The sequence below is a fragment of the Palaemon carinicauda genome, chromosome 7, assembly GCF_036898095.1.
Source record: "Palaemon carinicauda isolate YSFRI2023 chromosome 7, ASM3689809v2, whole genome shotgun sequence".
In the NCBI taxonomy this organism is placed as follows: domain Eukaryota; kingdom Metazoa; phylum Arthropoda; class Malacostraca; order Decapoda; family Palaemonidae; genus Palaemon; species Palaemon carinicauda.
Genome location: NC_090731.1, coordinates 82,963,883 through 82,988,651, shown reverse-complemented (window position 1 = coordinate 82,988,651; position 24,769 = coordinate 82,963,883). Strand labels below are relative to the sequence as shown.

Sequence of the window (24,769 nt, the reverse complement as noted above, 5' to 3'; positions counted from 1 at the left end):
CCGGTGCCTCTACCTCTGGGACAAAAGGTAGTAGCCTGCCTCTCGTAGGCAGGCGTGAAGGCTGGTGACTGAGTCACCACCAGCTGGGGTACCAGTTGGAAGGTTTGTTGGGGCTGAGCCACCAACTGGGGAGCAGCGGTCACAGGAAGCTGATGTTTAGCCTGACGAGGCTGTGACCTTGGTCTCTTGGACTTCTTCTTCGGTAGGGGGACCTCATCCGGAGAAGATTTCCGTTTCGATGACATGCCCCACTTTTGGAGAAGGTTCCTGTTCTCCGTGGCGGCCTTGTCAACGATCTCCTTAACCAAGTCATTGGGGAAGAGATTTTTTCCCCAAATGTTGGAGGAAATCAGCTTTCTTGGTTCGTGTTTGACAGCGGCTGACGCAAACACGAACTCTCTGCAGGCCCTCCGTGCTCTGACGAAGCTATAGAAGTCCTTCGTCAGGGTCGCTAGGTGGGTCTTGGCTAAGACCATGCAGATGCCTGGGGTCTTATGTTCCCCAGCCATTGTCTCCATTATCACTTGGAGGGAAAGAGAGGCAGCCAGCCTCTCTTTTGTATCCTGCTCCCGACGAAGGAGATACTCTGAGAGCTTGGGGAGGTTCTCACTGAACTGACGTCCAGCGATGTCGGCCTCCAACTTTCCCATGGAGAAAGTTAACTGAATGTCCTTTCAGTTCTTGTCGTCGGGGGGTAAGGCGAGGGAGAGGGGCCTACATTCTTCCAATGTAGGGCAGGGTTTCCCTTCCTCCACCACCTTAAGCACTGCCAGGAGAGACTTCTCCACGAAGGAGAAGACCATGGTGCTTGGAGCAAGAAAGGACGGGTGTTTCTTGCTAAGGGCCGGCACCTTAGAGTTGGTGTAGCTCCTGTCCTTCAAGCAACCCGCTAGCAGGGATTGAGCCTTTGCATGGTCAAACACGATGACCTCCTTTGGCTCAGTTTCTTCCTTAGAAACAGGTTCTGATTTGAGGTGTATAAAGCAGTCTTGGTACACCTCAAAGCTAGGCCAGAATTCCACTTCTTCAAGGGGGACGGCGCCTAGCTTGTCGTTGATCATGATCCTACCGCTGGTGATGGGCATGTACTCACCATGCCTCCACGGGTTGGTCACGGAGCAGGTAGGAAGGTCCTTGACATTCAGACTCCTCTGAGGCTCGTGGTGCTTCATCAATCGAAGGATTTCTTTCTTGAAATCCTCACTTCTTGCGGAACCTCTCCTCGAGGATCGCCATCATGGCCTGAAAGTTGTCCATGGGATCGTTCGTTCTTGTGGGCATAGGAGTCGAAGATGTAGACGGTATTGGTTCTGAGATGGCTACGGAGGCTACGGAGGGCGCAGCGGCATCCTCTTCTTCAGAGTCAGGAGCCGTCATAGGTTCCTTTTCTTGACCCTCGCCCATAAGGGTCCTCTCGGTGTTGTCCGACACCTCTGACACCCTGTCATCGTCGAGATGGATGTCTTGAAGTGCGTCTGAAACGTCTGGGTCGACCGTCAGCTGGACGCATGGGATCTCAGGTTTAGGGATGACAGCATCCGCAGATTCTTTAGGGAAGAGCATAGCTCTCATCTTCACGCTGGGAAGGTAAGGCCCCGTGGCGCTCTTTTGGAAACCACGCACCCACTTGCGCAGTTTCTCTCGAGCGATGTCCCTTGACTCCGCAGACTTGGGATCCTCGAACGCCTCGTTGAGCAGGTCCTTGCATGCCGTGCATACCTGCGGGTCCCAGTACCTCAGAGATCCCTGGGTGACAGAGCAGCTGGCATGGGTTCGGCAGGCCAGGTGGCTGTAGAAATCACAGCGCCGAACGCTGCAAAAGGCGCTCTCACACCGGATGTACTCCTCCTGTAAAGAGAAAAAGGGTTCATGAGTATGTGGGAATCTATATGTTAGACTTAGAATAATTTTAGATTAGTCCTAATGTAATCTTAATTATAATATAAGATTCCTTTCCAAGTGTAAGCTTAGGATAGGTAAGCAGGAAATGAAATAGGAAAGACACATACTTGTGAATCCTGCCCAGCCAATTGCCGCGACCCTTCTCCACTACTAATTCTAGAGCTTCCGGGACTTACCCAAATAAAAGGGGGTTTATCCTATTTTCCCCCTTTTCTCCCTAGGTTCTGAATGATTTCAGATCCTCTCCACTCTGTAGACAATTCCTTTATAAGGAAGCCTAAGCTTGGCTCATCCATAAGGATACTATTCCCTCCTTCAGAACCTCAGGTCCTAAGGAATTGACTGCAGAAATGGTCACGGTAACCGGCTGGACGGGACTCACAAGTATGTGTCTTTCTGCTTCCTTTCTAGCTCACCTATCCTGAGCTCACATAAAACTAATTCTACAGATATAAGTGAATCTTAATCTTAGGAGTAATGTAAGCCATAACTGTCTTCCATGTACTCATGATCTCTTTCTTTTACAGGAGGAGAACGTGGAGTATAAGAGCTCCTTCTGCGGAGTTCGCCGCCCGGACTTCTATGGGCATAAGGCCCCTGTGCAGCGAAAAAGGGTAATCTCAAGTACTGGGATCCGCAGCCCTGTTCAACCTGCAAAGGCCTTCTTGATGAGTCGTTCGATAACCCTCCGTCCGCGGAGGCCAGGGACAACGCTCGAGAGAAACTGAGCAAGTGGGTGCGCGGTTTCCAGAAGAACGCCACCGGGCCTTATCTCCCCAATGAGAAGATGAGGGCCTTGCTTTTCCCAAAAGCTCTATCGGACTCTGATTCCCCAGGATCAGATTCCCTGCGTCCAATTAGTGGTTGAACCCGACATTTCGGCTACACTCCGAAAGTGTCATCTGAACGAGGTGGAGAAGATGTCAGAAGTCTCCGACAACACCGAGAGGACCCTCATGGGTGAGGATCTGGAGGAAGAAGAGGATCAGGTGGAGTTCCCTGATTCAGAGGGCGAGGTCGCACAAACACCTCCAGTAGCCCCTGTCGTGGTCGAGGAGCCAAGCCCCTCTACCTGCGCCGCCTCGCAACCCCTGCTGCCCGCCACCAAAGATGCCATCCGGGTATTGGTGGCACTGATAGACGAAAAGCTCCGTAAGAACCAAGAGGAGCTCAAAGTTCATCTTGTGGGTTTGAAACAACCGAAGAAGATCTCGGTTAAGGATCTTCCCCCCTGCTCGGAGTCTAACCCTTGGAAGTACGCCGAGCATATGCCAATTACAACTGGCAAGATTTTCATTAATGATAGGCTTGGGTCCATCCTCTTGGAAGAAGTGGAATTCTTCCCCAGCTTTGAGGCTTACCCGGACTGTTACGTCCAGCTCAGGTCCGAACCGGCCTCCAAGGAGGAGACCGAACCCAAAGAAGTGATCGTGTTCGATCACTCAAAAGCCCAAGCCATGCTGGCAGAATGTCTTAAGAGCCGAGGTTTTACCAACTCTAAGATGCCGGCATTGAGCAAGAAACACCCGTCCTTTCTTGCTCCCTCTACTGCGACCTTTCCCTTCGTAGAAAAGGCCTTTCATGCGGTCATGAAGGCGGTGGAGGAAGGAAAGCCCTGCCCTACCCTGGAGGAGTGTAGGCTTCTCTCCTCACCCTTCCCCTTGACAACAGATTCTGGAAAGATATCCAGTTTACCTGACGCGGCTGGCCGTCAGTTCAATGAAGATCTTCCGAAGCTGAACAACCACCTTCTTCGTCGAGAGCAGGAGACCAAGGAGAGGCTAGCTGCCTCCCTGTCTCATCAAATTCAGCTCGAAGTCATGGCCGGGGACGTTAGGGTCCCCGACTTGTATATGGTTCTCGCCAAGACCCACCTAGTGACTGTCATGAAGGACTTGTATAGCTTCATCAAGGTCCGGAGAGCCTGCAGAGAATTCGTGTTTGCCAACGCGGCAGTAAAACACGAACCCCGGAAGCTAATCTCCTCCAACATCTGGGGCAAACATCTCTTCCCAACAGCTCTGGTGAAAGAGATCGTGGACAAAGCCGCTTCTAAGAACCGGAACCTTCTCAATAAGTGGGGCATGTCCCGCAAAAGGAAATCCTCTCAGGAAGAAGGCCCTCAGCCTAAGAGGAAATCTTCCAAGCCAAGACCCCAGCAGCGTCAACCGAAACGCCAGTTTCCAGTTCCCGCTACTCCCCAAGTGGTTGCACAACCACAACAGACCTTTCAGTTGGTCCCCCAGCCAGTGGTGTCCCAATCACTGGTCTTCACCCCTGCCTGTGAACGACCATCCACTACCTTTCGTCCCAAAGGTAGAGGCTCCGGCAGAGACTCCTCTCGCCGCCCCTCCAGGGGCAGAGGAGGAAGGGGAGCTAGCGGCCGAGGTGGCAAACCCTTGGGAAACCAAAAGCAATTTAAGTGCTTCCGGTGGGAAGAAGACTCCGCCATTTTCAGGATCGTTGGACCTTCGATCCTTGGGCACACAGCATCATCAAGAAGGGACGAGGTTGGAGCTGGACGCAACCACTTCCAGCCTTAAACCAATTCTTCCAGCCATCAACCCCCATCTTGGAAGAATATGTCCTAGAACTCTTGAACAAGAAGGTGATCAAGAGGGTAAAGTCCACCATGTTCCAAGGAAGACTATTTTGTGTTCCCAATACGGAATTAGACAAGCTCAGAGTCATTCTCGGCTTGTCCCCCCCTCAACAAGTTCATTGGGAACAACAAATTCAAGATGCTGACTCTTCAACAAATAAGAGCCCTACTGCCTCACAAGGCATACACGGTCTCAATAGACCTGGCGGACGCCTACTGGCACATCCCAATGAACCACCACGCTTCCTCCTACCTAGGATTCCGGCTCCAAAGAAGAAGCTACACCTTCAGAGCCATGCCCTTCCAGCTCAACGTGGCTCCGAGAATCTTCACCAAGCTAGCAGACACAATCGTCCACCAGCTACGCCTTCAGGGCGTCCAAGTGATGGCCTACCTCGACGACTGGCTGGTCTGGTCGACATCGCCAGAAGAATGTTTGAGAGCTTGCAGCAAAGTGACCCAGTTCCTGGAACATCTGGGTTTCGAAATAAACACCAAGAAGTCTCGCCTCGCTCCAGCTCAGAAGTTCCAATGGTTAGGAATCCATTGGAATCTTCAGGCACACCGCCTTTCCATCCCACTGAAGAAAAGGAAAGAAATAGCCGGGTCTGTCAAAAGACTTCTCAAGTCCAAATGGATATCAAGACGACAGCAGGAGCAAGTACTCGGCTCCCTACAGTTTGCCTCAGTGACAAACCCAGTGCTACGAACACAGCTAAAGGATGCCCCAGGAGTCTGGAGACGAAACACATCCATCGCTCGAAGAGATCTCAAGAGACCCCTACCGAACAGGCTTCGCTCCCTTCTAAGACTGTGGTCAGAAGCAAGGAACTTGAAAAGATCCATCCCTCTTCAACCTCTGCCTCCATCGATCAACATCCACACGGACACCTCTCTGGAGGGTTGGGGGGGGGGGGGTCACTCCCATCAACGACAGGTTCAAGGAACATGGTCTCCCCTATTCAAGGCGTTTCACATCAACATCTTGGAGGCCATGGCGGTTCTTCTCGCCTTGAAGAGATTATCCCCGCATCCCTCGATATACATCTATCTAACTCTGGACAGCTCGGTAGTAGTCAGATGTCTTAACCGTCAGGGCTCGAGATCGCCCCACATAAACCAGGTGCTATTACCCATCTTCCGCCTGGCAGACAGGAAGAAGTGGCACTTATCTGCAGTTCACCTACAAGGATTCCGCAACGGGACGGCGGACGCTCTATCAAAGACAAGCCCCATAGAGTAGGAATGGTCCCTAGACGCAAGATCATTCTCCTTCATCTCTCGTCAAGTCCTGGAACTACAGATCGATCTCTTCGCGACGAGCGACACCTAGCAACTTCCTTGATATGGGGCCTCTTACGAGGACACCAAAGCGGAAGCAGTGGACGCCATGTCCCTGGACTGGAACAGATGGTCCAAGATTTACTGTTCCCTCCACCCAACCTTCTGCTGAAAGTCCTCTCCAAACTGAGAACCTTCAAAGGGACAGCAGCCCTAGTGGCTCCCAAGTGGCCTCGGAGCAACTGGTTTCCCCTAGTCCTGGAGCTACAGCCCAAGCTGATCCCCCTGCTGGGCCCAGTTCTCTCCCAACAGGTGTATAAGTCAACTGTCTTCGCTTCATCAAAGAAAGTCAAAGACCTTCATCTCATGATTTTCTCTCCCTAGCTGTGAAGAAAAGGTTTGGGATCTCGAAGAAAAGTTTAGACTTCCTAGAGGAATACAAAACAAAGTCTACCAGAAGGCAATATGAATCATCCTAGAAGAAGTGGGTATCCTTCGTCAAGGCAAAAAACCCTACGGAAATCTCTATAGATTTTTGCATGTCCTTCTTTATTCACCTTCATGGACAAGGCTTAGCAGCCAATACGATTTCCACCTGCAAATCGGCCTTGACTAGACCACTTCTGTACGCCTTCCAAATAGATTTATCCAACGAAATCTTCAATAAACTCCCGAAGGTGTGCGCTAGACTCCGTCCAGCACCTCCACCAAGACCCATCACCTGGTCCCTGGATAAGGTGCTTCATTTTGCCTCTAACCTGGACAACGAATCTTGCCCTCTGAAAGACTTGACTCAAAAAGTGATCTTCCCTTTTGCTCTCGCCTCGGAGCCCGATTCAGTGAAATAGTGGCATTATCTAGAGAAGAGGGCCAGATACAGTTCGCCGACATGGGGGAACTTACCCTCTTCCCCGACCCCATGTTTCTCGCTAAAAACGAACTTCCCACCAAAAGATGGGGCCCTTGGAGAATCTGCCCCCTGAAGGAAGATGTCTCTCTATGCCCAGTGGAGAGCCTTAAGATCTATCTTCAAAGAACTTCAGACTTTGGCGGAGGACAACTCTTCAAAGGAGAAACTTCTGGTAGTGACCTGTCACTAAAACAACTAAGAGCGAAAATCACCTACTTTATTCGCAGAGCGGATCCTGACAGTACACCCGCAGGTCATGATCCTAGGAAAGTCGTCTCTTCCTTGAACTTTTTCCAAAGAATGGATTTTGAAAGCCTCCGATCCTTCACTAGTGTGATGAGACCGGCTGTTTAGTGCTGGGTAAAACAGTGAGTTTTTTCGGGACTTTAACTCAAACGGGTGCCTGTGTTGACCCTAGTGTGATACATAGTGATTTCAAGGGACACTTAGTGTCACTAATAGACTGTTCTTCATCAAGGTGAAGTGACATAGATTCTTACACGTGTGCCACATGTTCTTGGACATGAAGTGTATAGTGATTTTAAAGACTGGCGTTCCCCCGGGAACTTGTGTTTAAAGGCAAAATATTTTCCCTTTCAGATTCCACATCACCGTCTTTAATGGAAATCTATGTCTGTTATCTGATATTATTATTGTAAATAAATTTCTATAATTCCATGCAAATTTTAAAATAAGATAATTATTTCAATTACAATACGCGTCTTATTTCGCTCCTATCTTTCATATGAAAATAAATTGCTGTTATAGTTTTTTTTGCCCCTATTTCTATGGTTATTTATATTTAATATACCTACTGTCTAATATACACTCACTCACCTATAATATTGTTCCTACACAAATATTTAACCTTACGATCTGTCTTCGCTTCGCTCAAAATCCATTTTTTGGGCTCAGGCCATGTCGTCCTGATGGAAGGTTCCTTTAGTAGATTCCTTAGGGTATATAAGACTACAGTGGATATTCCCAGAGAATTAAACTAAAGGTTTCCAGAATTCTAATTTCTGGCGCAAGTACCCTTAAGGTTCCCTTTAGGATATCGTATAATAACAGGGGACGTATTCTTGACACGCCACATAGCTATCTGCACCCCCCATAGTGTTTACGCTTCGAGGGGGAAGTTGATGGCAAGATATGGGAGTAGCCGTTACAAAGTTCTCCTCCTACGTTACTGTTATTGGTACTCGGACGTCATAAGCGGCGCCATCTTGGCCGCCATCTTGGCCGCCATCTTGGCTGACGTCATCACCGCCCGCGAACTCCATTCCTTTCGTAGTAGCGTCTTTGACCAGGTTTTTTTCCCAGTTGTTTCGCTATTTACTGTCAGCATGTCGCAATCTTCAGCTTCTTCTGTCTCTGGAAAGTTGAGTACCTTATTCTTATACTGTATAATTTAGCCCTGGCCGTAAAGTAACGCTATTTTATCTTAAAATACTGTGTTTTGTGGCAGAGCTATTGCCTAACCGTAGGCGTCCCTGACGTTGTTGTTCGCATCGCATACTTTATTTAGTTAGCCAGAACAACTGTCCCAGTTTCTTAACTAATTATCAGTATTAGTTATTTAGTCTTCATTGCTAGGAATTAGTTATATTATGCCGATAGTATTCTTTAATTTCGGCGAGTGTACGTAGCCGATTTTACGACGCTAGAGATGCTAGCCCAGTCGCCTAGGCATGCTAGCCTAGGCGTTTTAGTTTACTTTCATGCATGATATAATAAGTGTTCCTGGTGTTGATATTTTAAATGAAGATATTAGGCAATTATACATATAAGATTCAGTGATTGCACATGGGTTTTTCCTCTTTCTAGAGAGTATACAAGGGGTTTTGATGATCTTGGTAGTCGATTCCTCTGCCCCTAACCTAACGGCTTAGGGGCTTTTGTGTACTTTCACACCTCCCCGGTTACCTTTACTCATAAGGTAATCTCTCCTCCCTCTGAAGCTACATCCTAGCCCATCTTTCCTTGAATCATGATTCGGGTGAGGTTAGGCTAGGATTTTCTTTCCCTGCCCAGAGCCATAGTACATGAGGTTTGAGTTGGGGTCAGAACCTCAAAGTACCAGTTGTTTGCCCCCAGCTACCCCATTAGGTGAGTGAACTCTCCTTTTGGTCCCCACTGGATGGCAAAAAGGCGGGGGGGGGGGGGGCTCTGCCCTTCACCCTAGGACACACCTGGAAGGGTTACGACCCTTCCTCCCTGTGGCCAAGCGACTTGTCCTGCGCCTGCCTACTCTGGGCTGGGAGATATGCTTTCCTTAGCCTAGGGTAGGCAGGCTCAAGGATTCTGTTTCTTTATAGTTTGGGACGGCACGTCAATGCCGTTCTCTTACTGTACTAACCCACCCTAGGCTGGAGAATGTACTCTTCCTATACCTAGGGTGGTGTCGGTACCGAAACAGAATCCCCCTTTTAGGGTGTTGGGGAAGGCTTACACCAACCCCCACACCCCTTCACAGGACCCTTTCCCCTCCCCCTCTGTCCTTTGGTGATGGCCTAGCCATCACACCCCTGTCCAACGTCCTACAACTCACCGAGTGCCGGGGGGTTGTGGGGTCGACCCGGTCTTTTCGCCTGCTTGGCCAAGCGGTTTAGCTTCCCTCACATAGTTCAGCTATGGGATAGCATAACGGCAAGTCTGTCTGCTGGCGGGAGACCTCCCTGATATCTTAGAGTGTTCTTCAGTCGTCCCTTGGATCGCCACCCACAACCCTAACCGACCGCCGACTGAGCTGCGGGTGGATGGAAGCCTGATCATAAAATGTTCTTCCTTCCATTTGAACCCTCCTTCTCGAGGAAGGCGAGGTTAGGGTAGTGAGCTGCCGCCCTTCCCTCTCCTTCCTTCTTTGCTTTCTCTCTCTCAATCAAGTGCCTGTCCACTGTCGCACAACTCTGCCGGCAACAGCCGACAGTGTAGCCTAGGTCTCCTCCCTGTCACATGGATCGATGACAGGGTAGGGGTACCTACAGCCGGTTGCCTGCCGGCCGCTGGCAGTTGCCGACATGTCGGGGGTCTGCCAACAATACTTGAGGTTGTCTCCCTTTCCCCTCCACATAGACTGCTGGCTGGAATGGGTTACCCTCAACCGGCGGCCCGGCGGCGTCCGGAGTGCCTCCGATGCGCCGGCAAACTGCCGGCTCTACCTATTTCTTATTACGACAGTGGACTGCCCTCTTTCACTAACCCTGCCAGCATTGCGCCAGCAGTGTCTGTTGTATAGCTGTATATGGTAGCCAGTGCATCTGTGGTATAGTACATACCCTAGACAGAAAACTATGGTGTATAGTTATGCAATAGATAATTTTCTAGCATACCCTGTGCATCCATGCGCAGTCCTTTGCTGGGACCTACTTGAATTGGGGATAATTATTTTCCCCTTTTCCCAATGCTGAATGATCCTCAGCTCTCTCCCTTTCACCGCTACTAACACCTCGGAGGAAGTGCTAGTTACGCTACTCCCTCCCTACGGGATAGCTTCCCCTTAGGTCTTACCTGAACGGAAGCCCTAGAGTTAGTAATGGAGAATGGTCACGGCAATAGGCTGGGCGGGATTCACAAGTATGTGTCTTTCCTGCTTCATTTCCAGCTTACCTATAGTAAGCTTACACTTGGAAAGGAATCTTATATTATAATTAGGATTACATTAAGATTAATCTAGTATTATTTTAATTCTATCATTATAGACTCCCGCATACTCAGGATCTCTTAGGTACTGGGACCCGCAGGTTTGCACTACTTGCAAAGACCTGCTCCATGAGGCGTTCAAGGCTCCACCGTCTGCGGAGTCAAGGGACATCGCTCGTGAGAAACTGCTCAAGTGGGTACGTGGTTTCCAAAAGAACGCCACGGGGCCCTATCTTCCCAGCGAGAAGATGAGAGCTATGCTCTTTCATAAGGCATCTGCGAATGCTGTCATCCCCAAACCTGAGATCCCTTGCGTCCAACTGACGGTCGACCCAGATGTTTCGGACGCACTTCAGTACATCCATCTCGACAACGATAACAGGATGTCAGAGGTGTCGGATATCACCGAGAGGACCCTGATGGCCGAGGGTCAAGAAGAGGAACCTAAAACGGTTCCTGACTCCGAAGAAGAAGGCGCCGCCGCACCCTTCGTCGCTTCCGTAGTCATCTCAGAACCAGTCCCCTCTACATCGTCCACTCCTATGCCCACAGGAGTGGACGACTCCATGGACAATTTTCAGGCCATGATGGCGATCATCGAGGAGAGGTTCCGCAAGAGGGATGAGGATTTCAGAAAAGAAATCTTCCGCTTGACGAAGCAACGTGAGCCTCAGAGGAGGATGAACGTGAAGGACCTTCCTACCTGCTCCGTGACTAACCCATGGAGGCATGCCGAGCACATGCCTATCACTAGCGGCAGGATTTTCGTCAATTACAAGCTAGGTGCCATCCCCCTAGAAGAGGTGGAATTCTGGCCTAGCTTTGAGGCATACCCAGACTGCTACATCCGCCTCAAATCAGAACCTGTTTACAAGGAAGAAACTGAGCAGAAGGAGGTCATTGTCTTTGACCACGCTAAGGCTTCATCACTGCTAACCGGCTGTTTGAAGGACAAGGGCTACACCAACTCGAAGGTGCTGGCCCTTAGCAAGAAACACTCGTCCTTTCTTGCTCCAAACACCATGGTCTTCCCCTTCGCGGAGAAGTCTCTTCTAGCTGTACTAAAGGCGGTGGAGAAAGGGAAACCCTGCCCTACATTGGAGGAATGTAGGCCCCTCTCCCTTGCCCTACCCCCCGACGACAAAAACTGGAAGGACATCCAGTTAACTTTCTCCGTGGGAAAGTTGGAGGCCGACATCGCTGGGCGACAGTTCAGTGAGAACCTCCCCAAGCTCTTCGAGTATCTTCTTCGTTGGAAATAGGACACGAAAGAGAGGCTGGCTGCCTCCCTTTCCCTCCAGGTGATTATGGAGACGATGGCTGGGGAACACAGGACCCCAGGCGTCTATATGGTCTTAGCCAAGACCCACCTAGCTACTCTGACGAAAGACTTCTATAGCTTCGTCATGGCACGGAGGGCCTGCAGAGAGTTCGTGTTTGCGTCTGCCGCAGTAAAACACGAATCAAGGAAGCTGATTTCCTCCAACATTTTGGGGAAAGATCTCTTCCCAATGACTTGGTAAAAGAGATTGTTGACAAGGCTGCCACGGAGAACAGGGACCTTCTCCAAAAGTGGGGCATGTCAGCAAAGAGGAAATCTTCTCCGGATGAGGGCCCCCAACCGAAGAAGTTCAAGAAGCCGAGACCACAGCCTCGTCAGGCTAAACACCAGCTTCCTGCAACAGCTACTCCCCAGTTGGTGGCTCAGGCCCAACAAACCTTCCAACTGGTACCCCAGCCGGTGGTGACTCAGTCACCAGCCTTCACGCCCGCCTACGAGAGGCAGTCGACTACATTTCGTCTTAGAGGTGGAGGCATCGGCAGAGACTCCTCTAGACATCCCTCCAGAGGGAGAGGAGGCAAGGAAGCAGGCGGTCGAGGAGGTAAACCCTCCTGCAACCAGAAGCAATGAGATGCTTCCGGTGGGAGGAAGACTCCGCCTCTTCCAGGATTGTTGGACCTTTGATCCCTGGGCTCACAGCATCATCAGGAACGGACTAGGCTGGAGCTGGGAAACACCACCACCAGTTTTCCACCGATTCTTCCAACACTCCACCCCCGTTCTGGAAGAATACGTTTAAGAACTCTTGAACAAGAAGGTGATCAAGAGGGCAAAGTCCATCAGGTTCCAAGGAAGACTATTCTGTGTTCCCAAGAAGGAGTCCGACAAACTCAGAGTCATTCTGGACTTATCCCCTCTCAACAAGTTCATCGTGAACGATAAGTTCAAAATGCTGACTCTTCAGCACATAAAAGCCCTACTGCTTCAAAAGGCATATACAGTCTCGATAGACATGGCGGACACCTACTGGCACATTCCAATGAATCGCCAGACCTCCTCCTACCTAGGATTCAGGATTCAAAGAAGACAGTACGCCTTCAGAGCCATGCCCTTCGGGTTAAACATAGCCCCAAGGATTTTCACGAAGCTCGCAGAGACAATCATTCAACAACTACACCTACAAGGCGTCCAGGTGATAGCTTACCTGGACGATTGGCTGGTGTGGGCAGCATCAGAAGAAGAATGCCTGCAAGCTTCCAGAAAGGTGATCCAATTCTTGGAACATTTGAGCTTCAAGATAAACACCAAAAAGTCTTGACTTTCTCCAGCTCAGAAGTTCCAATGGCTAGGCATCCATTGGGACCTCCAGTCACACCATCTTTCCATTCCACTGAAGAAGAGAAAGGAAATAGCAAGATCTGTCAAGAGACTTCTCAAATCCAAACGGATTTCAAGATGACAACAGGAACGGGTGCTTGGCTCCCTCCAGTTTGCTTCACTGACAGACCCAGTGCTAAGAGCATAGCTAAAACATGCTTCGGGAGTCTGGAGAAGATACGCATCAAACGCTAGAAGAGATCTCAAGAGACCTCTGCCGACTCGGCTACTATCACTCCTCAAGCCATGGTCGGAGGCAAAGAATCTGAAAAGGTCGGTACCTCTTCAACTACCTCCACCCTCGGTCGTCATCCATACGGACGCATCGCTAGAAGGATTGGGGGGTCACTCCCATCAACGTCAATTTCAAGGAACATGGTCTCCCCTATTCAAGACGTTTCACATCAACATCTTGCAGGCCATGGCAGTCCTTCTCACCCTGAAGAGGCTGTCCCCACGTCCCTCAGTCCACATCCGACTGACCCTGGACAGCGACGTAGTGGTCAATTGTCTCAATCGTCAGGGCTCAAGATCGCCCCAACTCAACCAAGTGTTGATGCCCATCTTCCGCCTGGCGTAGGAGAAAAGATGGCACCTCTCAGCAGTTCACCTACAAGGATTCCGCAACGTGACGGCGTATGCTCTATCCAGGACAGCCCCGATAGAGTCAGAATGGTCCCTAGACGCCGTCTCATTCTCCTTCATCTCCCAAGAAGTCCCGGAACTGCAGATCGACCTCTTCGCAACGAGTGACAACAAGAAACTTCCTCGCTACGTGGCCCCACATGAGGACCCCCGAGCGGAAGCGTTGGACGCCATGTGCCTAGATTGGAACAGATGGACCAAGATTTACCTGTTCCCTCCACCCAACCTTCTGCTAAAAGTCCTCACCAAGCTGAGATCCTTCCAAGGAGTAGCGGCCCTAGTGGCTCCCAAGTGGCCCCGGGGCAACTGGTTCCCATTGATCCTGGAATTACAATCCGCTAATTCCCCTGCCGGACCCAGTTCTATCCCATCAAGTTCAGAAATCGACTGTCTTCGCTTCATCACAGAAAACCCGACACCTTCATCTCATGATTTTCTCTCCCTAGCCGTCAAGAAGAGGTTTAGGATCTCAAAGGAAAGCTTAGACTTCTTAGAGGAGTATAAAACAAAATCTACCAGAAGGCAATATGAGTCATCTTGGAAGAAATGGGTGGCCTTTTTCAAGGCAAGAAATCCTAAGGAAATATCAATAGATTTTTGTTTATCCTTCTTCATTCACCTTCATGGACAAGGCTTGGCAGCCAACACGATTTCCACTTGCAAATCGGCCTGACAAGACCCTTACATATATGCCTTCTAATAGACCTGTCTATTGAAATCTTCAACAAGTTGCCGAAGGCATGTGCTAGATTCAGACCCGCAGCTCCTCCGAGACCCATCTCCTGGTGTCTTGACAAGGTACTACATTTTGCCTCAGGTTTGGACAACGAAACTTGCCCTCTGAAAGTTATTTTCTTGTTTGCTCTATCCTCGGGGGATAGAGTTAGTGAAATTGTGGTATTATCAAGGGAAGAAGGCCAGATCCAGTTCGCAGGAACAGGCGAACTCACCCTCTTTCCTGACCCAACATTTCTCGCCAAGAACGAGCTACCCACCAAGAGGTGGGGTCCCTGGAGAATCTGCCCTCTGAAGGAAGATGTCTCCCTGTCCCCAGTGGAGAGCCTTAAGGTCTATCTTCGAAGAACTTCGGACTTCGGTGGAGGACAGCTCTTTAAAGGGGAAACATCGGGTTCTGACTTGTCACTTAAACAACTAAGGGCGAAGATCACCTACTTCATTTGCAGAGCAGATCCTGACAGTACACCCGCAGGTCACGATCCCAGGAAAGTCGCCTCTTCTCTGCATTTCTTCCAGTCGATGGACTTCGAGAGACTTCGCTCATTCACGGGATGGAAGTCATCGAGAGTGTTCTTTAAACACTACGCGAAGCAGGTGCAAGAAATCAAACACTTAGTGGTAGCTGCAGGTAGTGTGTTAAAACCTGCTGCTTAGTGCTGCGATGAACAGTGAGTTATATGGGACTCTAACTCTAAGAGTGTCTATGTTGACCCTAGTGCGCAACATAGTGAAAATAGTGTCACCGAGTGACACTGCGGACTGTTCTAAATATACTAAGGTGAAGTCACATAGACTAAACACTTGTGCCATGTGTTTCGAACATGAAGTGTATATAAGACACTCTAGAAAGACATTATAATTCCTATGGAATTAACATGTGTGATGGCAAGTTTTCCTTTTCAGATACCACAACTATTTCTATTAATGTCCCAAGTCTATGTAACTAATTTACATTCCATTACAATTTACATTTATTACTTTTATGTATGCTAATTCTTATTTATGCCCAATAAACGGATTTGCTGTTTTTGTGCATCGTAATGAAATACTGTTTGAGAGTTTTACTATCCCTCTATTCTGTAAAAAATGACTGAACAATGAAATTCTATTGTTCCTCCACTTAAACAAACTCATCTAGACTGAGGTAATTTGTTCCAACACGTTATACTTACCTTACCTATTACCTTGCTCTGGGACCGGTAGGTACTTCTTGATGGTGGGTGAGTTTAATTTATCATGCAAAAAACGGATTTTGAGCAAAGCAAAAAATCTATTTTTGGGTGAGATAGCCATGTCGTCCTGATGGACCCGCCCTTATTCTCTATTAGGCCTTTGCAGGCTCCCTCCCGATCTTACTGTATCATGGGGGCTGGCCTTGACGCCAAAAGGAATGGAGTTCTCGGGGGGTGATGATGTCAGCCAAGATGGCGTCGCTTATGACGTCATCCGAGTACCAATAACAGTAATGGAGGAGGAGAACTTTATAACGGCTCCTCCCATATCTTGCCACCAAATTTCCCGTCAAAGCATAAACGCTATGTGGGGTGCAGATAGCTATGTGGCGTGTCAAGAATACGCCCCTTGTTATTGTGCGATATCCTAAAGGACAACCTTAAGGATACTTGTGCCAGAAGTTAGAATTCTGGAAACCTTTAGTTTAATTCTCTGGGAATATCCACTGCAGTCATATATACCCTTAGGAAGCTACTAAAGGAACCTTCCATCAGGATGATATGGCCTGAGCCCAAAAACACCAATTATAACTAAAACAAGTGCATACCTTTTACAAGGGAGAAAGTAGGAATTTCACATAATGATAAGGGGGAGCAACACCGTTTCCCCTCTACACTGGTCGCTGTCGGCTCAAAGAGTGCGCTTTGAGCTTACCTAGCACAGCTACGCCCGAGGCTCACACAACTACGCCTCTGTTTACCTTGGCACTCAATCACAAACTCTCGACCACAGACACAACTACTCCTTTGTTACGCCTCTCTACACCTCTGCGTATGCACACTCGATCCTACAACATCTCAACTACGTGTGGCTAACATAACATTTTGATGAGATGAAAACCAATTCGTTTATTAAGTTTAATAATCGTAAATGGAATTACCATTCAGTTAAATGAAGCATTTCTGTCATTACACTAGTATAATTGTGCCTAAATAGCTTTCATAATTTATTAATGCCATTACAACCGGGAATGTCATTCAGCTTACTAAATAACGCATGCATATCGAACGACAGCGCCCATGGCATCTCCGGTGACCGGCCAAGCTCCATAACACACTAAATTACACTAATTTCACTGTGAAGTAGTAGCTAAAAATTATACACTGTAAAGAATAAATACTCAACTTTCCAGAGGCAGAAGAAGCTGGAGATTGCATTGTAATTCCCCTCAATAACGATAAAAAACGTTAGATAAACAGGGAAAACCACCGTGTGAAATCGCTACAGAAGTAGGAATGAGCGCCATCTTGGATACTCGCAATAGTACAGGAGGAAGGGTAACCTTGATAACGGCTCCCCTTCAGTTTCGCCACTCTTCAACCTCGAAACAAAAAAGCTATTCGGGGTGAAGATTGCCATGTGTCGCATCAAGATATACGTCTCTTGATACTATGCGTTACCCTTAACCCTTTGACTGCGAAAAGCGAGTATACTCGAAAATTAAAATATCTCCCTTAACTGCGAAAAGCGAGTTTACCCCACGGCGGCGAAAAAACTTTTTGAATAGCGCCGCCGATACTTTTGACATTCAAGTGTACGCTGAAAACGTTTGCTGTCCAGTAGGTGCTGCCATCTAGTGACCAGAAGACGAAACAAAACGTAAACAAAAACAGGTGTTATCAGCTGATGCGACGATGTTCACGTTGTTTACAAACATCAGGTTTTAAAGGTATGTATTATTTATTTCAGTAATAATTAATTTATTCGAAATAGTTCTTGAATATAAGTAGACTATAATAAGTCTGATTAAATCATCAAATAAGTGTAAAATATGGTGTAATAGGAGGTAATATGAAGGGCATCTCTTTCAAGCCTAGTAAGCCTATTTTACTGTAAGTTGGCCAACTTCGATTATGTTATGATAGGCTTTGTGTATAGGCCTGGACTTATTATAATGGTAGAATATGATAGTGTCTTCAAATATGTGATAATATGCGAATTGTAAAGACAAATCATAGGCTACCGGTAGGCTACATACTACTCACCTCTCTCTCTCTCTCTCTCTCTCTCTCTGTATATATATATATATATGTGTGTGTGTGTATATGTATATGTATATGTACAGTATATGTATATGTATATATATATATATGTATATATATATATATACATATACATATATATATATATATATATGTGTGTGTGTGTCTAGTAGCTATAAATGTAATTTCTTTATTAGGGTATGCTAATTTTATTTTTTACTTTCAGGGTCACCTATAATGGCTTCAAAAAGGAAGAGGTGTGCAACACAACGGGAGATTGCTGATATTCTTGCAGAAGAAGACTCAGAAACAGAAGATTTATTTTTACAATCTAAGAAAGGGGTAAGGGAAGTAGATAAACCATCTTTGCAAGCTCAGTACAATAAATATATGGAAGGGGTAGACCTTTTTGATCAATTCTGCTCAACCTACACCTTCAATCACCGTAGCAAAAAGTGGTATCAGACACTCTGGCATTTTGTGATTGAAGTTGCTCTTGTAAATTCAAAATTAGTTACAACTTGCAAAATAGAAAGAAATTGACCCAAGTTGTGTTTAGACAAGAGGTAATAAAAGGATTGTTAGAAGGATATAACACAAAGCCAAGAAGAAAGAATGTTGTTAGGGACTTGGTGGAAAATAAGAAGTACCTACCTAACCTAATTGTAGTGTTTGTTCAATATTGCCATCTCAATGTTGCAAAAAAGGAAAGGGGACATGTAAGAGGAAGCAGACATCATATTTCTGTAAACAGTGCCCACAAAACCCTCCTCTTTGTGTTGTCCCCTGTTTTGAAATTTTTCATACTGTGATGAATTATAAGAAAATATGTAAATGTATGGATGAAAAGAAGTAAATATGTCTTTTTTGTCAATTGTTTGTGATTTTTTCATATTTTTTGTAATAAAATTTTACTTCCATAACTTTTCTGGTTTTATTAACACTTTTTGTGATTTTCCAAAATATGATAAAATTTGTACTAGTTTTGAATCAAAATTTAAGTACATAATCAAAACAATATTTCAGTATATTTCATTAATTTAGTTATTTTTCATCATAAAAAACATATTCCAACCCATTTTACATGTCAATTGTGATGATATGCAATTTTCGTAATTTTTTTGAAAAAGTGCGTTTTTGGGGTAAAAATGGTAAAAAATGTGTTAAAAACAAAAAAATATAGAGTTTAAGAGTCATGAATAGATGGAAAACCTTGTTTCCAATATCAGGGGTTACTTAGAAATTAATTTCTACAAACTTCAAAATTTGCTGGCAAATTACGTTTTTCGGGGACAAAAATCCTCCCAACACTACGCAGCCAAAGGGTTAAGAAAAATTTTAAGGATATTCGTGCCAGGAGTTAGAATTCTGGAGACCTAAAGGTAAATTCTCTGGGAATATCTCTGTAGCCAAATATCCCGTGGAAAGCTACCAATAGGAATCTTCCATCAGGACGACATGGCTTGAGCCCAAAAAACTACTTTATAATCTATACTATAGTTTTTTTGTCTGCAGTATATACTATACTGCAAATATACTGGCTTCTGTATAATAATATACTGTAGTTCAGCCGGCATGTTGCTGGCTAGGCTAGCACCTGGCAGCGCATGCTGGTTGGGTTAGTACCTGGCTGCCGGTATGCCGGCTGGGTTAGTACCTGGCGGCACCGGTCCAACCGGCATACTACCGGTTGGGTTAGTACCTGGCGGCACTAGCCGACAGAAAGAGAGAAAGTATGGGACGAAGGGCTGCCTTATCAATGTATGTATAGTAAATAAGGGTGTAGGTATATAACCTTACTGCCTTCTTCCCGAATGAGGGTTCAAATGGAAGGGAAGAATGAATTAATCAAGCTTTCACCCAGCCACAAACTCTGTTGCCGGTACCGCCGTATTCAGATATGTGGAAGGCAGTCCAAGCGAGGACTGAAGAACACTCAAAGACAAAGGGGTCTCCCACCGGCAGCCGTCACAGCCGGCACAACCTTTCCCGGAGCCTTGCGTCCATAGGGGAAAGTCGGAGCGGCTATCAAGCCGCCTAAGTAGGAGCCCGGCCGACACTACAAGCTACCTGGCAAGCGGGGAGAATGTAGGACGATGGCCACAAAATTTCAATAGCTAGGCTATTGTTAAAGGACAGAAATGGGTAGGGAAAGGGTCTTGTATGTAGTGTTAGGAGAGGGCGGCAGGATTGCCGCCATTTCCAAACAAGGGTGAAACTTTGTTTCAGCATCGATGCCATCACAGGCTGCTGAAGAATATCTATTCTTCATCCTAGGGTCTGCCGAAAGTGTTAGGAGAAGGCGGCAGGATTGCCTCCATTTCCAAACAGGAGTGAAACTTCATTTCAGTATCGGCGCCATCCTAGGCGGCAGAAGAATATTTATTCCTCAGCCTAGGGTCTGCCCAAACAAGACTTGTCTTCTAGACCACAGGGGAGAAGGTGGCGGCAATATACTACCACCTCAGGTGCGGCTTAGGGACGCTAAACTTCCTACGCTGGCAACTATAAGCCGGCAGGGGGATGACTACTCACCCTGCAGCTCAGCCGCCGTTATAAAGACTGAATACTCTGAGGTTCTGTCGAAAACCCAGGCCGCGATACTCGCTGGCAAGGGTGAGAGACAGGAAACACTAGACTACTCAAGCCTGAGTGTACTATTCTATGGCGAGACCAAGATAGGGTTGTCGCCCATGGTGACACTCAGAGGGAAGAAGGGATTACCCTTTGACCACTATGGGGACATTACTATGAATCACTAAAGGTTAGACTGTAACTTTCATAGGTTGAATCACACGCTTCTCCTTCTTCTTCACTTTAATTTCCGCTCAGCAAACCATAAACTTTATAAATAATAACAACATTTAAAATCATCAGAGAAAATAACGTTCACTGATCTCAAATAAACTAAGAATAATGTCTTATAATTTGTGTATACTATCAGCAATTAATTAAGGATTAAATCATTAAAATATATAGAAATAAATACAAGAGAATGTGAGCGAAATAATTTTGGAACGAGGGAAGCTACTGAAAGAAAACGGCTAACAGCAAATTACTAGAGGCATGACTAAAATTAATGACTAATTTTGCATGACATGATATTAATATTTGACATTCTCCCTACCATAGGGGCGAAGGCACTTATCTTAACAAGTTTCACACTAAGGAGGTGAGTGGGTGTCTGGATATTTATTTGGACAACCCATCCTAACATATGAACAATAACAAGGCTGTAGGTTATAACATACTGTACCATCAACTGAAGTCACAATACAACTCAAATTATTCAAACAAGTCATTTACAAATCTAATTTGTGAGGTCTTTTAATTTGGCGACCCTTCTTAGAATACATGTTACCATCAACAACAGTATTTCCATTAGGATTCTGTTCAGCTGTCTTATCATCTATTACATCAATATTCATTTCAGAATTATCATTTACATGTTCAGGGACTTCCACAGAAAGATTCTTTAAACCAGGGTTCAAGTGAGCATTGATCTCCAAATCATGAAGTCTTTGTATTGATCTGTTAACAATACCTTTCTTAGTTTTAACATCAACACTGCGAATCAACCCATCCCTTCCAGGGTATACATTTACAATAACTCCAATAGGCCACTGTAATCTGGGCATATGATCTTCTTTAACAAGCACAGTGCTACCAACATTCAATCTACATTTTTGGTTAAACCCCTTAACTACAGGAGGTAGATTTGCTATGTAATCTTTCCTCTACACATTCCAAAACTGTTCCAACCTTTTGTTTCCAATTTCTTCTCTATCACATAGATCATCTGGAGTTACAACATATGGTTCAATGTCAACAGGGGGTTTAGAAGTTATATTCTTACCAAGAATAAAATGAGAAGGGGTAAGATAATGTTCAAAGTCTGGCTCATCACTCACAAAGGTCAGAGGTCGAGAGTTTATGCATGCCTCAATTTCTACAAGAGTAGTCTCTAATTCATTCTTACTTACATATCTAATTCCCAAAGTCTTTTTCAAGGCTACTTTAACTGACCCCACAAGTCTCTCAAACCAACCTCCCCACCATGGTGATCTTGGTACGTTAAACCTCCATTTAGGTGCTAAATGTCCAAATACCTTCTGCACTTCCGAGGAGGCTGCGACAAAGGTTTTGGCATTATCGGAATAAATTACGCTCGGAATACCTCGACGAGCAGCAAATCTCCGTAAAGCCTGCATAAAATCGACCAATGACACTGACTCCGTGAGTTCCAGATGCACTGCTCTAACTATAGCACAAGTAAAAGGCAACATATATAATTTCTTTCCTGGATAATCAGCACTAAATACTGGCCCTGCAAAATCTATACCTGTAACTGCAACGGGGGGTGCTGGAGTAACCCTCAAATCAGGCAATGGGGCAGCAGGTTGACTACAAGGACGGCTATCGTGCTGGCAACAATCTAGACACTCCCGTACAACAGTCTTAGCCATTCTTCTTACACCAGTTACATGAAAACTAGATCTTAATGATGAAACAATGTTGTTTACACCAGCATGTTTTAGAAACTTATGTTGAAACTGTACTAAAAGCTTGGAGAAATGTCCTTTAGGAAGAATGACTGGGTGTTTTGACTCATAACTCAAGTCAGAAAACTGAAGTCTACCCTTTATCCTCACAATACCTTTATCATCAATAAATGGATCCAGTTTTCCTAATTTAGAATTTTTAGGAATCAACCTTTGATCAGACAAAGCTTGGATTTCACTGGGGAAAGCTTCTCTTTGCACTACATAAATCAACCTTGCTTTAGCCTTATCTAATTCTTCAGTAGTAAAACTACCAGTATTCACAGCAACCCCTGACCCTTTTGCTTTACAATTGCTTATAAACCTTTAAACATACCCTACAATTCTTATTGACTTATTAAGATTATTGTATTTTTCAACATCAAACATGGGAGTTGCAGTCTGGACACTTAAGCATACTAGATGGTCTTCAGATTCATAATTTACAGTCTCATTAACAATAATGGAGTTATCACCGTCCTGAATACTAAATGTAGGATCCGACAGATTACAAGGACCACTAAACCAAAGGTTATTTCCAATAAGCTTTTCCGCTAATAACCCTCTATTCATCAAGTCAGCCGGATTATTTGATCCACTACAGTGATGCCAGTGGCTGGGAGGTGTCAGGTGCTGAATTTCTCTAACTCTGTTGTTAACAAACACATCCCTTGTCACTGAATCACTCCTTATCCATCCTAAAGTTATAGTTGAATCTGTCCAACATACAATCCCAGGTTTGATCTTAAAATCCAGAGCCCTTTCGACAAATCTTACCAATCTAGCACACAATAAGGCTCCCATTAATTCCAATTTAGGAAGGGTAAGTTTCTTAATTGGTGCTACTCTGGCTTTAGACATGACAAGTGAAGATTGGCAATCATTTCCAAGACCAACCCTTAAGTATACACATGCACCAAATCCCTTCTCAGAGGCATCTCCAAATCCATGTATTTCAATGTGTTCAATACTCTTCCAAGGTACATTCATAAAATAACATCTCCTTATAGCTAGGTAACTAAAGTATCTAGTACTATCAATCCATTTCTTGAATTTTCTCTCTAATTCATCTGGCAACTTGTCATCCCAAGAAATACCCAACTTCCATATATCCTGGAATATTATCTTTGCATACATTATAAAGGGGCCGATAAACCCACAAGGATCAAACACATTAGCTATCAAACTCAAGACAGTTCTCTTTGTATATGAAATTTCAAAATCAGGACCCAGATGAAGACCCCAATAAGAAAATTTATCATCATAATTTGACCATTTAAGACCTAGCACCATATTAATTTCAACATCACTCAAAATTTGCATTTTGTCCTTAAATTTAGAAGCAATTACTACACTATTGGAAGAAACCTTTTCAAGGGACATATTAGCATCAGCCATAATATCATATGCAGTCTTAAATTTAGTTGCTACTTCTACAGTATCAGCTCTGCTAAACCAATTGTCCACGTACATATCTCTTTAAATCTTGAACAGCTTCACATTCTGAGTAATTGCTTAAATGGTGTTCAACAACAACATTTAGTAGAAAGGGGCTTGAGATGTTGCCAAAAACAACTCTATTGAATCTCATATGCCTTACTCCATCTTCACCTGGCATCAAAAATCTATGGACATTTTTTTCCTGACTGTGAACATTAATTTGTAAAAAGGCCTTAACAACATCAGCAGAGATCACGTACGGCCAATGTCTAAATCTAATTAATATCCCTACTAAATCTGGGTTTAGGGAAGGACCTGTCAACATGCAATCATTGAGCGAGATTCCATTAGGCCCCTTAGCAGAAGCATAAAAAACTGGACGCATCTTTGTAGTGCTGCTATTTAATTTAACGACAGGTCTATGAGGCATGTAATAAATGGGTCCCTGTGACACAAAGTCCTCGGAGGGAATTTCCTCAATTATCCCCAAGGACTCATATTCATAAAAAACCTTCATATACACATCCTTTAAATCTTCATCTTTATCAAATCTAACCAAAAGCTTATTTAATCTCTTCATTGCTTGATTTACGTTAATCATCAATGAATCCTTAATACTGTTATTTTTCCAAGGCAACTGAACTTTATACCTGCCATTTACAAAATCTATTTTATCTTCAAACTCTTGAACTACAATTTCCTTGATATCTTCTTTACATTCCTTACTAGTAATACCAATAGTTTCTAAATCCCAAAAATATGACATATCAGCATCGGATACCCCTGATATACTTAAGAGCTGGGGAGATGAGGACACAAAGTCTGATAATGAAGACGTACTTACAACCTTAGTAAAATTACACCCCTTGCCAACATTTCCCGATAAAACCCAACCAAACACTGAACTCATGGCAACAGTTTTCCCCACCTGTACAGCATCTTTAGGATTCATGAGGCTCCAGTAGTAATCCAGACCTATAAGAATATCTATTTCTAAAGGAGAACTATTATCAAAGTCATCTGCTAAATTTACATGACTAAAAGCATCTAGGATGTCGGTTGGAACTACTGGTTTAACTAAGTGGTTACATATCTTTGGAATACTTGCAGCAAAAAATGGGAATAATTTTACCCTTATTATCCAAGACATTTAACTTGCAAACATTACTTTCTATATCCTTACCAGAGCTATGC

The 24,769-nt window shown here is 45.4% G+C and overlaps 2 protein-coding genes and 1 long non-coding RNA gene across 3 annotated transcripts; 1 reads left to right on the top strand and 2 right to left on the bottom strand.

The window, feature by feature from the left end:
• Positions 1 to 17,077: 17,077 nt before the first annotated feature.
• Positions 17,078 to 18,517, top strand: LOC137643599 (uncharacterized). Its single transcript, XR_011045020.1, has 2 exons — positions 17,078 to 17,281; positions 17,821 to 18,517. It is a non-coding gene; the product is annotated as an uncharacterized lncRNA (long non-coding RNA).
• A 2,379-nt stretch (positions 18,518 to 20,896) lies between these two features.
• Positions 20,897 to 23,533, bottom strand: LOC137644410 (uncharacterized). The gene is made up of 3 exons (XM_068377390.1): positions 22,473 to 23,533; positions 21,357 to 22,307; positions 20,897 to 21,257 (listed from the first exon to the last, which is right to left on the bottom strand). The coding sequence occupies exons 1-3, from the start codon at positions 23,531 to 23,533 to the stop codon at positions 20,897 to 20,899; spliced, it is 2,373 nt and encodes a 790-aa protein (XP_068233491.1).
• Positions 23,534 to 23,585: 52 nt separating this feature from the next.
• Positions 23,586 to 24,725, bottom strand: LOC137644409 (uncharacterized). The gene has a single exon (XM_068377389.1). The coding sequence runs from the start codon at positions 24,723 to 24,725 to the stop codon at positions 23,586 to 23,588; it is 1,140 nt and encodes a 379-aa protein (XP_068233490.1).
• Positions 24,726 to 24,769: the final 44 nt, after the last annotated feature.

Bases quoted from the DNA above. Each gene is read 5' to 3' on its own strand.
- LOC137644409 (XM_068377389.1), bottom strand. From the start codon at position 24,725: ATGTCTTGGATAATAAGGGTAAAATTATTCCCATTTTTTGCTGCAAGT.
- LOC137644410 (XM_068377390.1), bottom strand. From the start codon at position 23,533: ATGGCTGATGCTAATATGTCCCTTGAAAAGGTTTCTTCCAATAGTGTA. The intron at 22,308-22,472 runs GTATGTTTAAAG...GTCTGATCAAAG, and splicing joins AAGTCAATAAGAATTGTAGG to GTTGATTCCTAAAAATTCTA. The intron at 21,258-21,356 runs GTTGGAACAGTT...GAATGTTGGTAG, and splicing joins GAAGAAATTGGAAACAAAAG to CACTGTGCTTGTTAAAGAAG.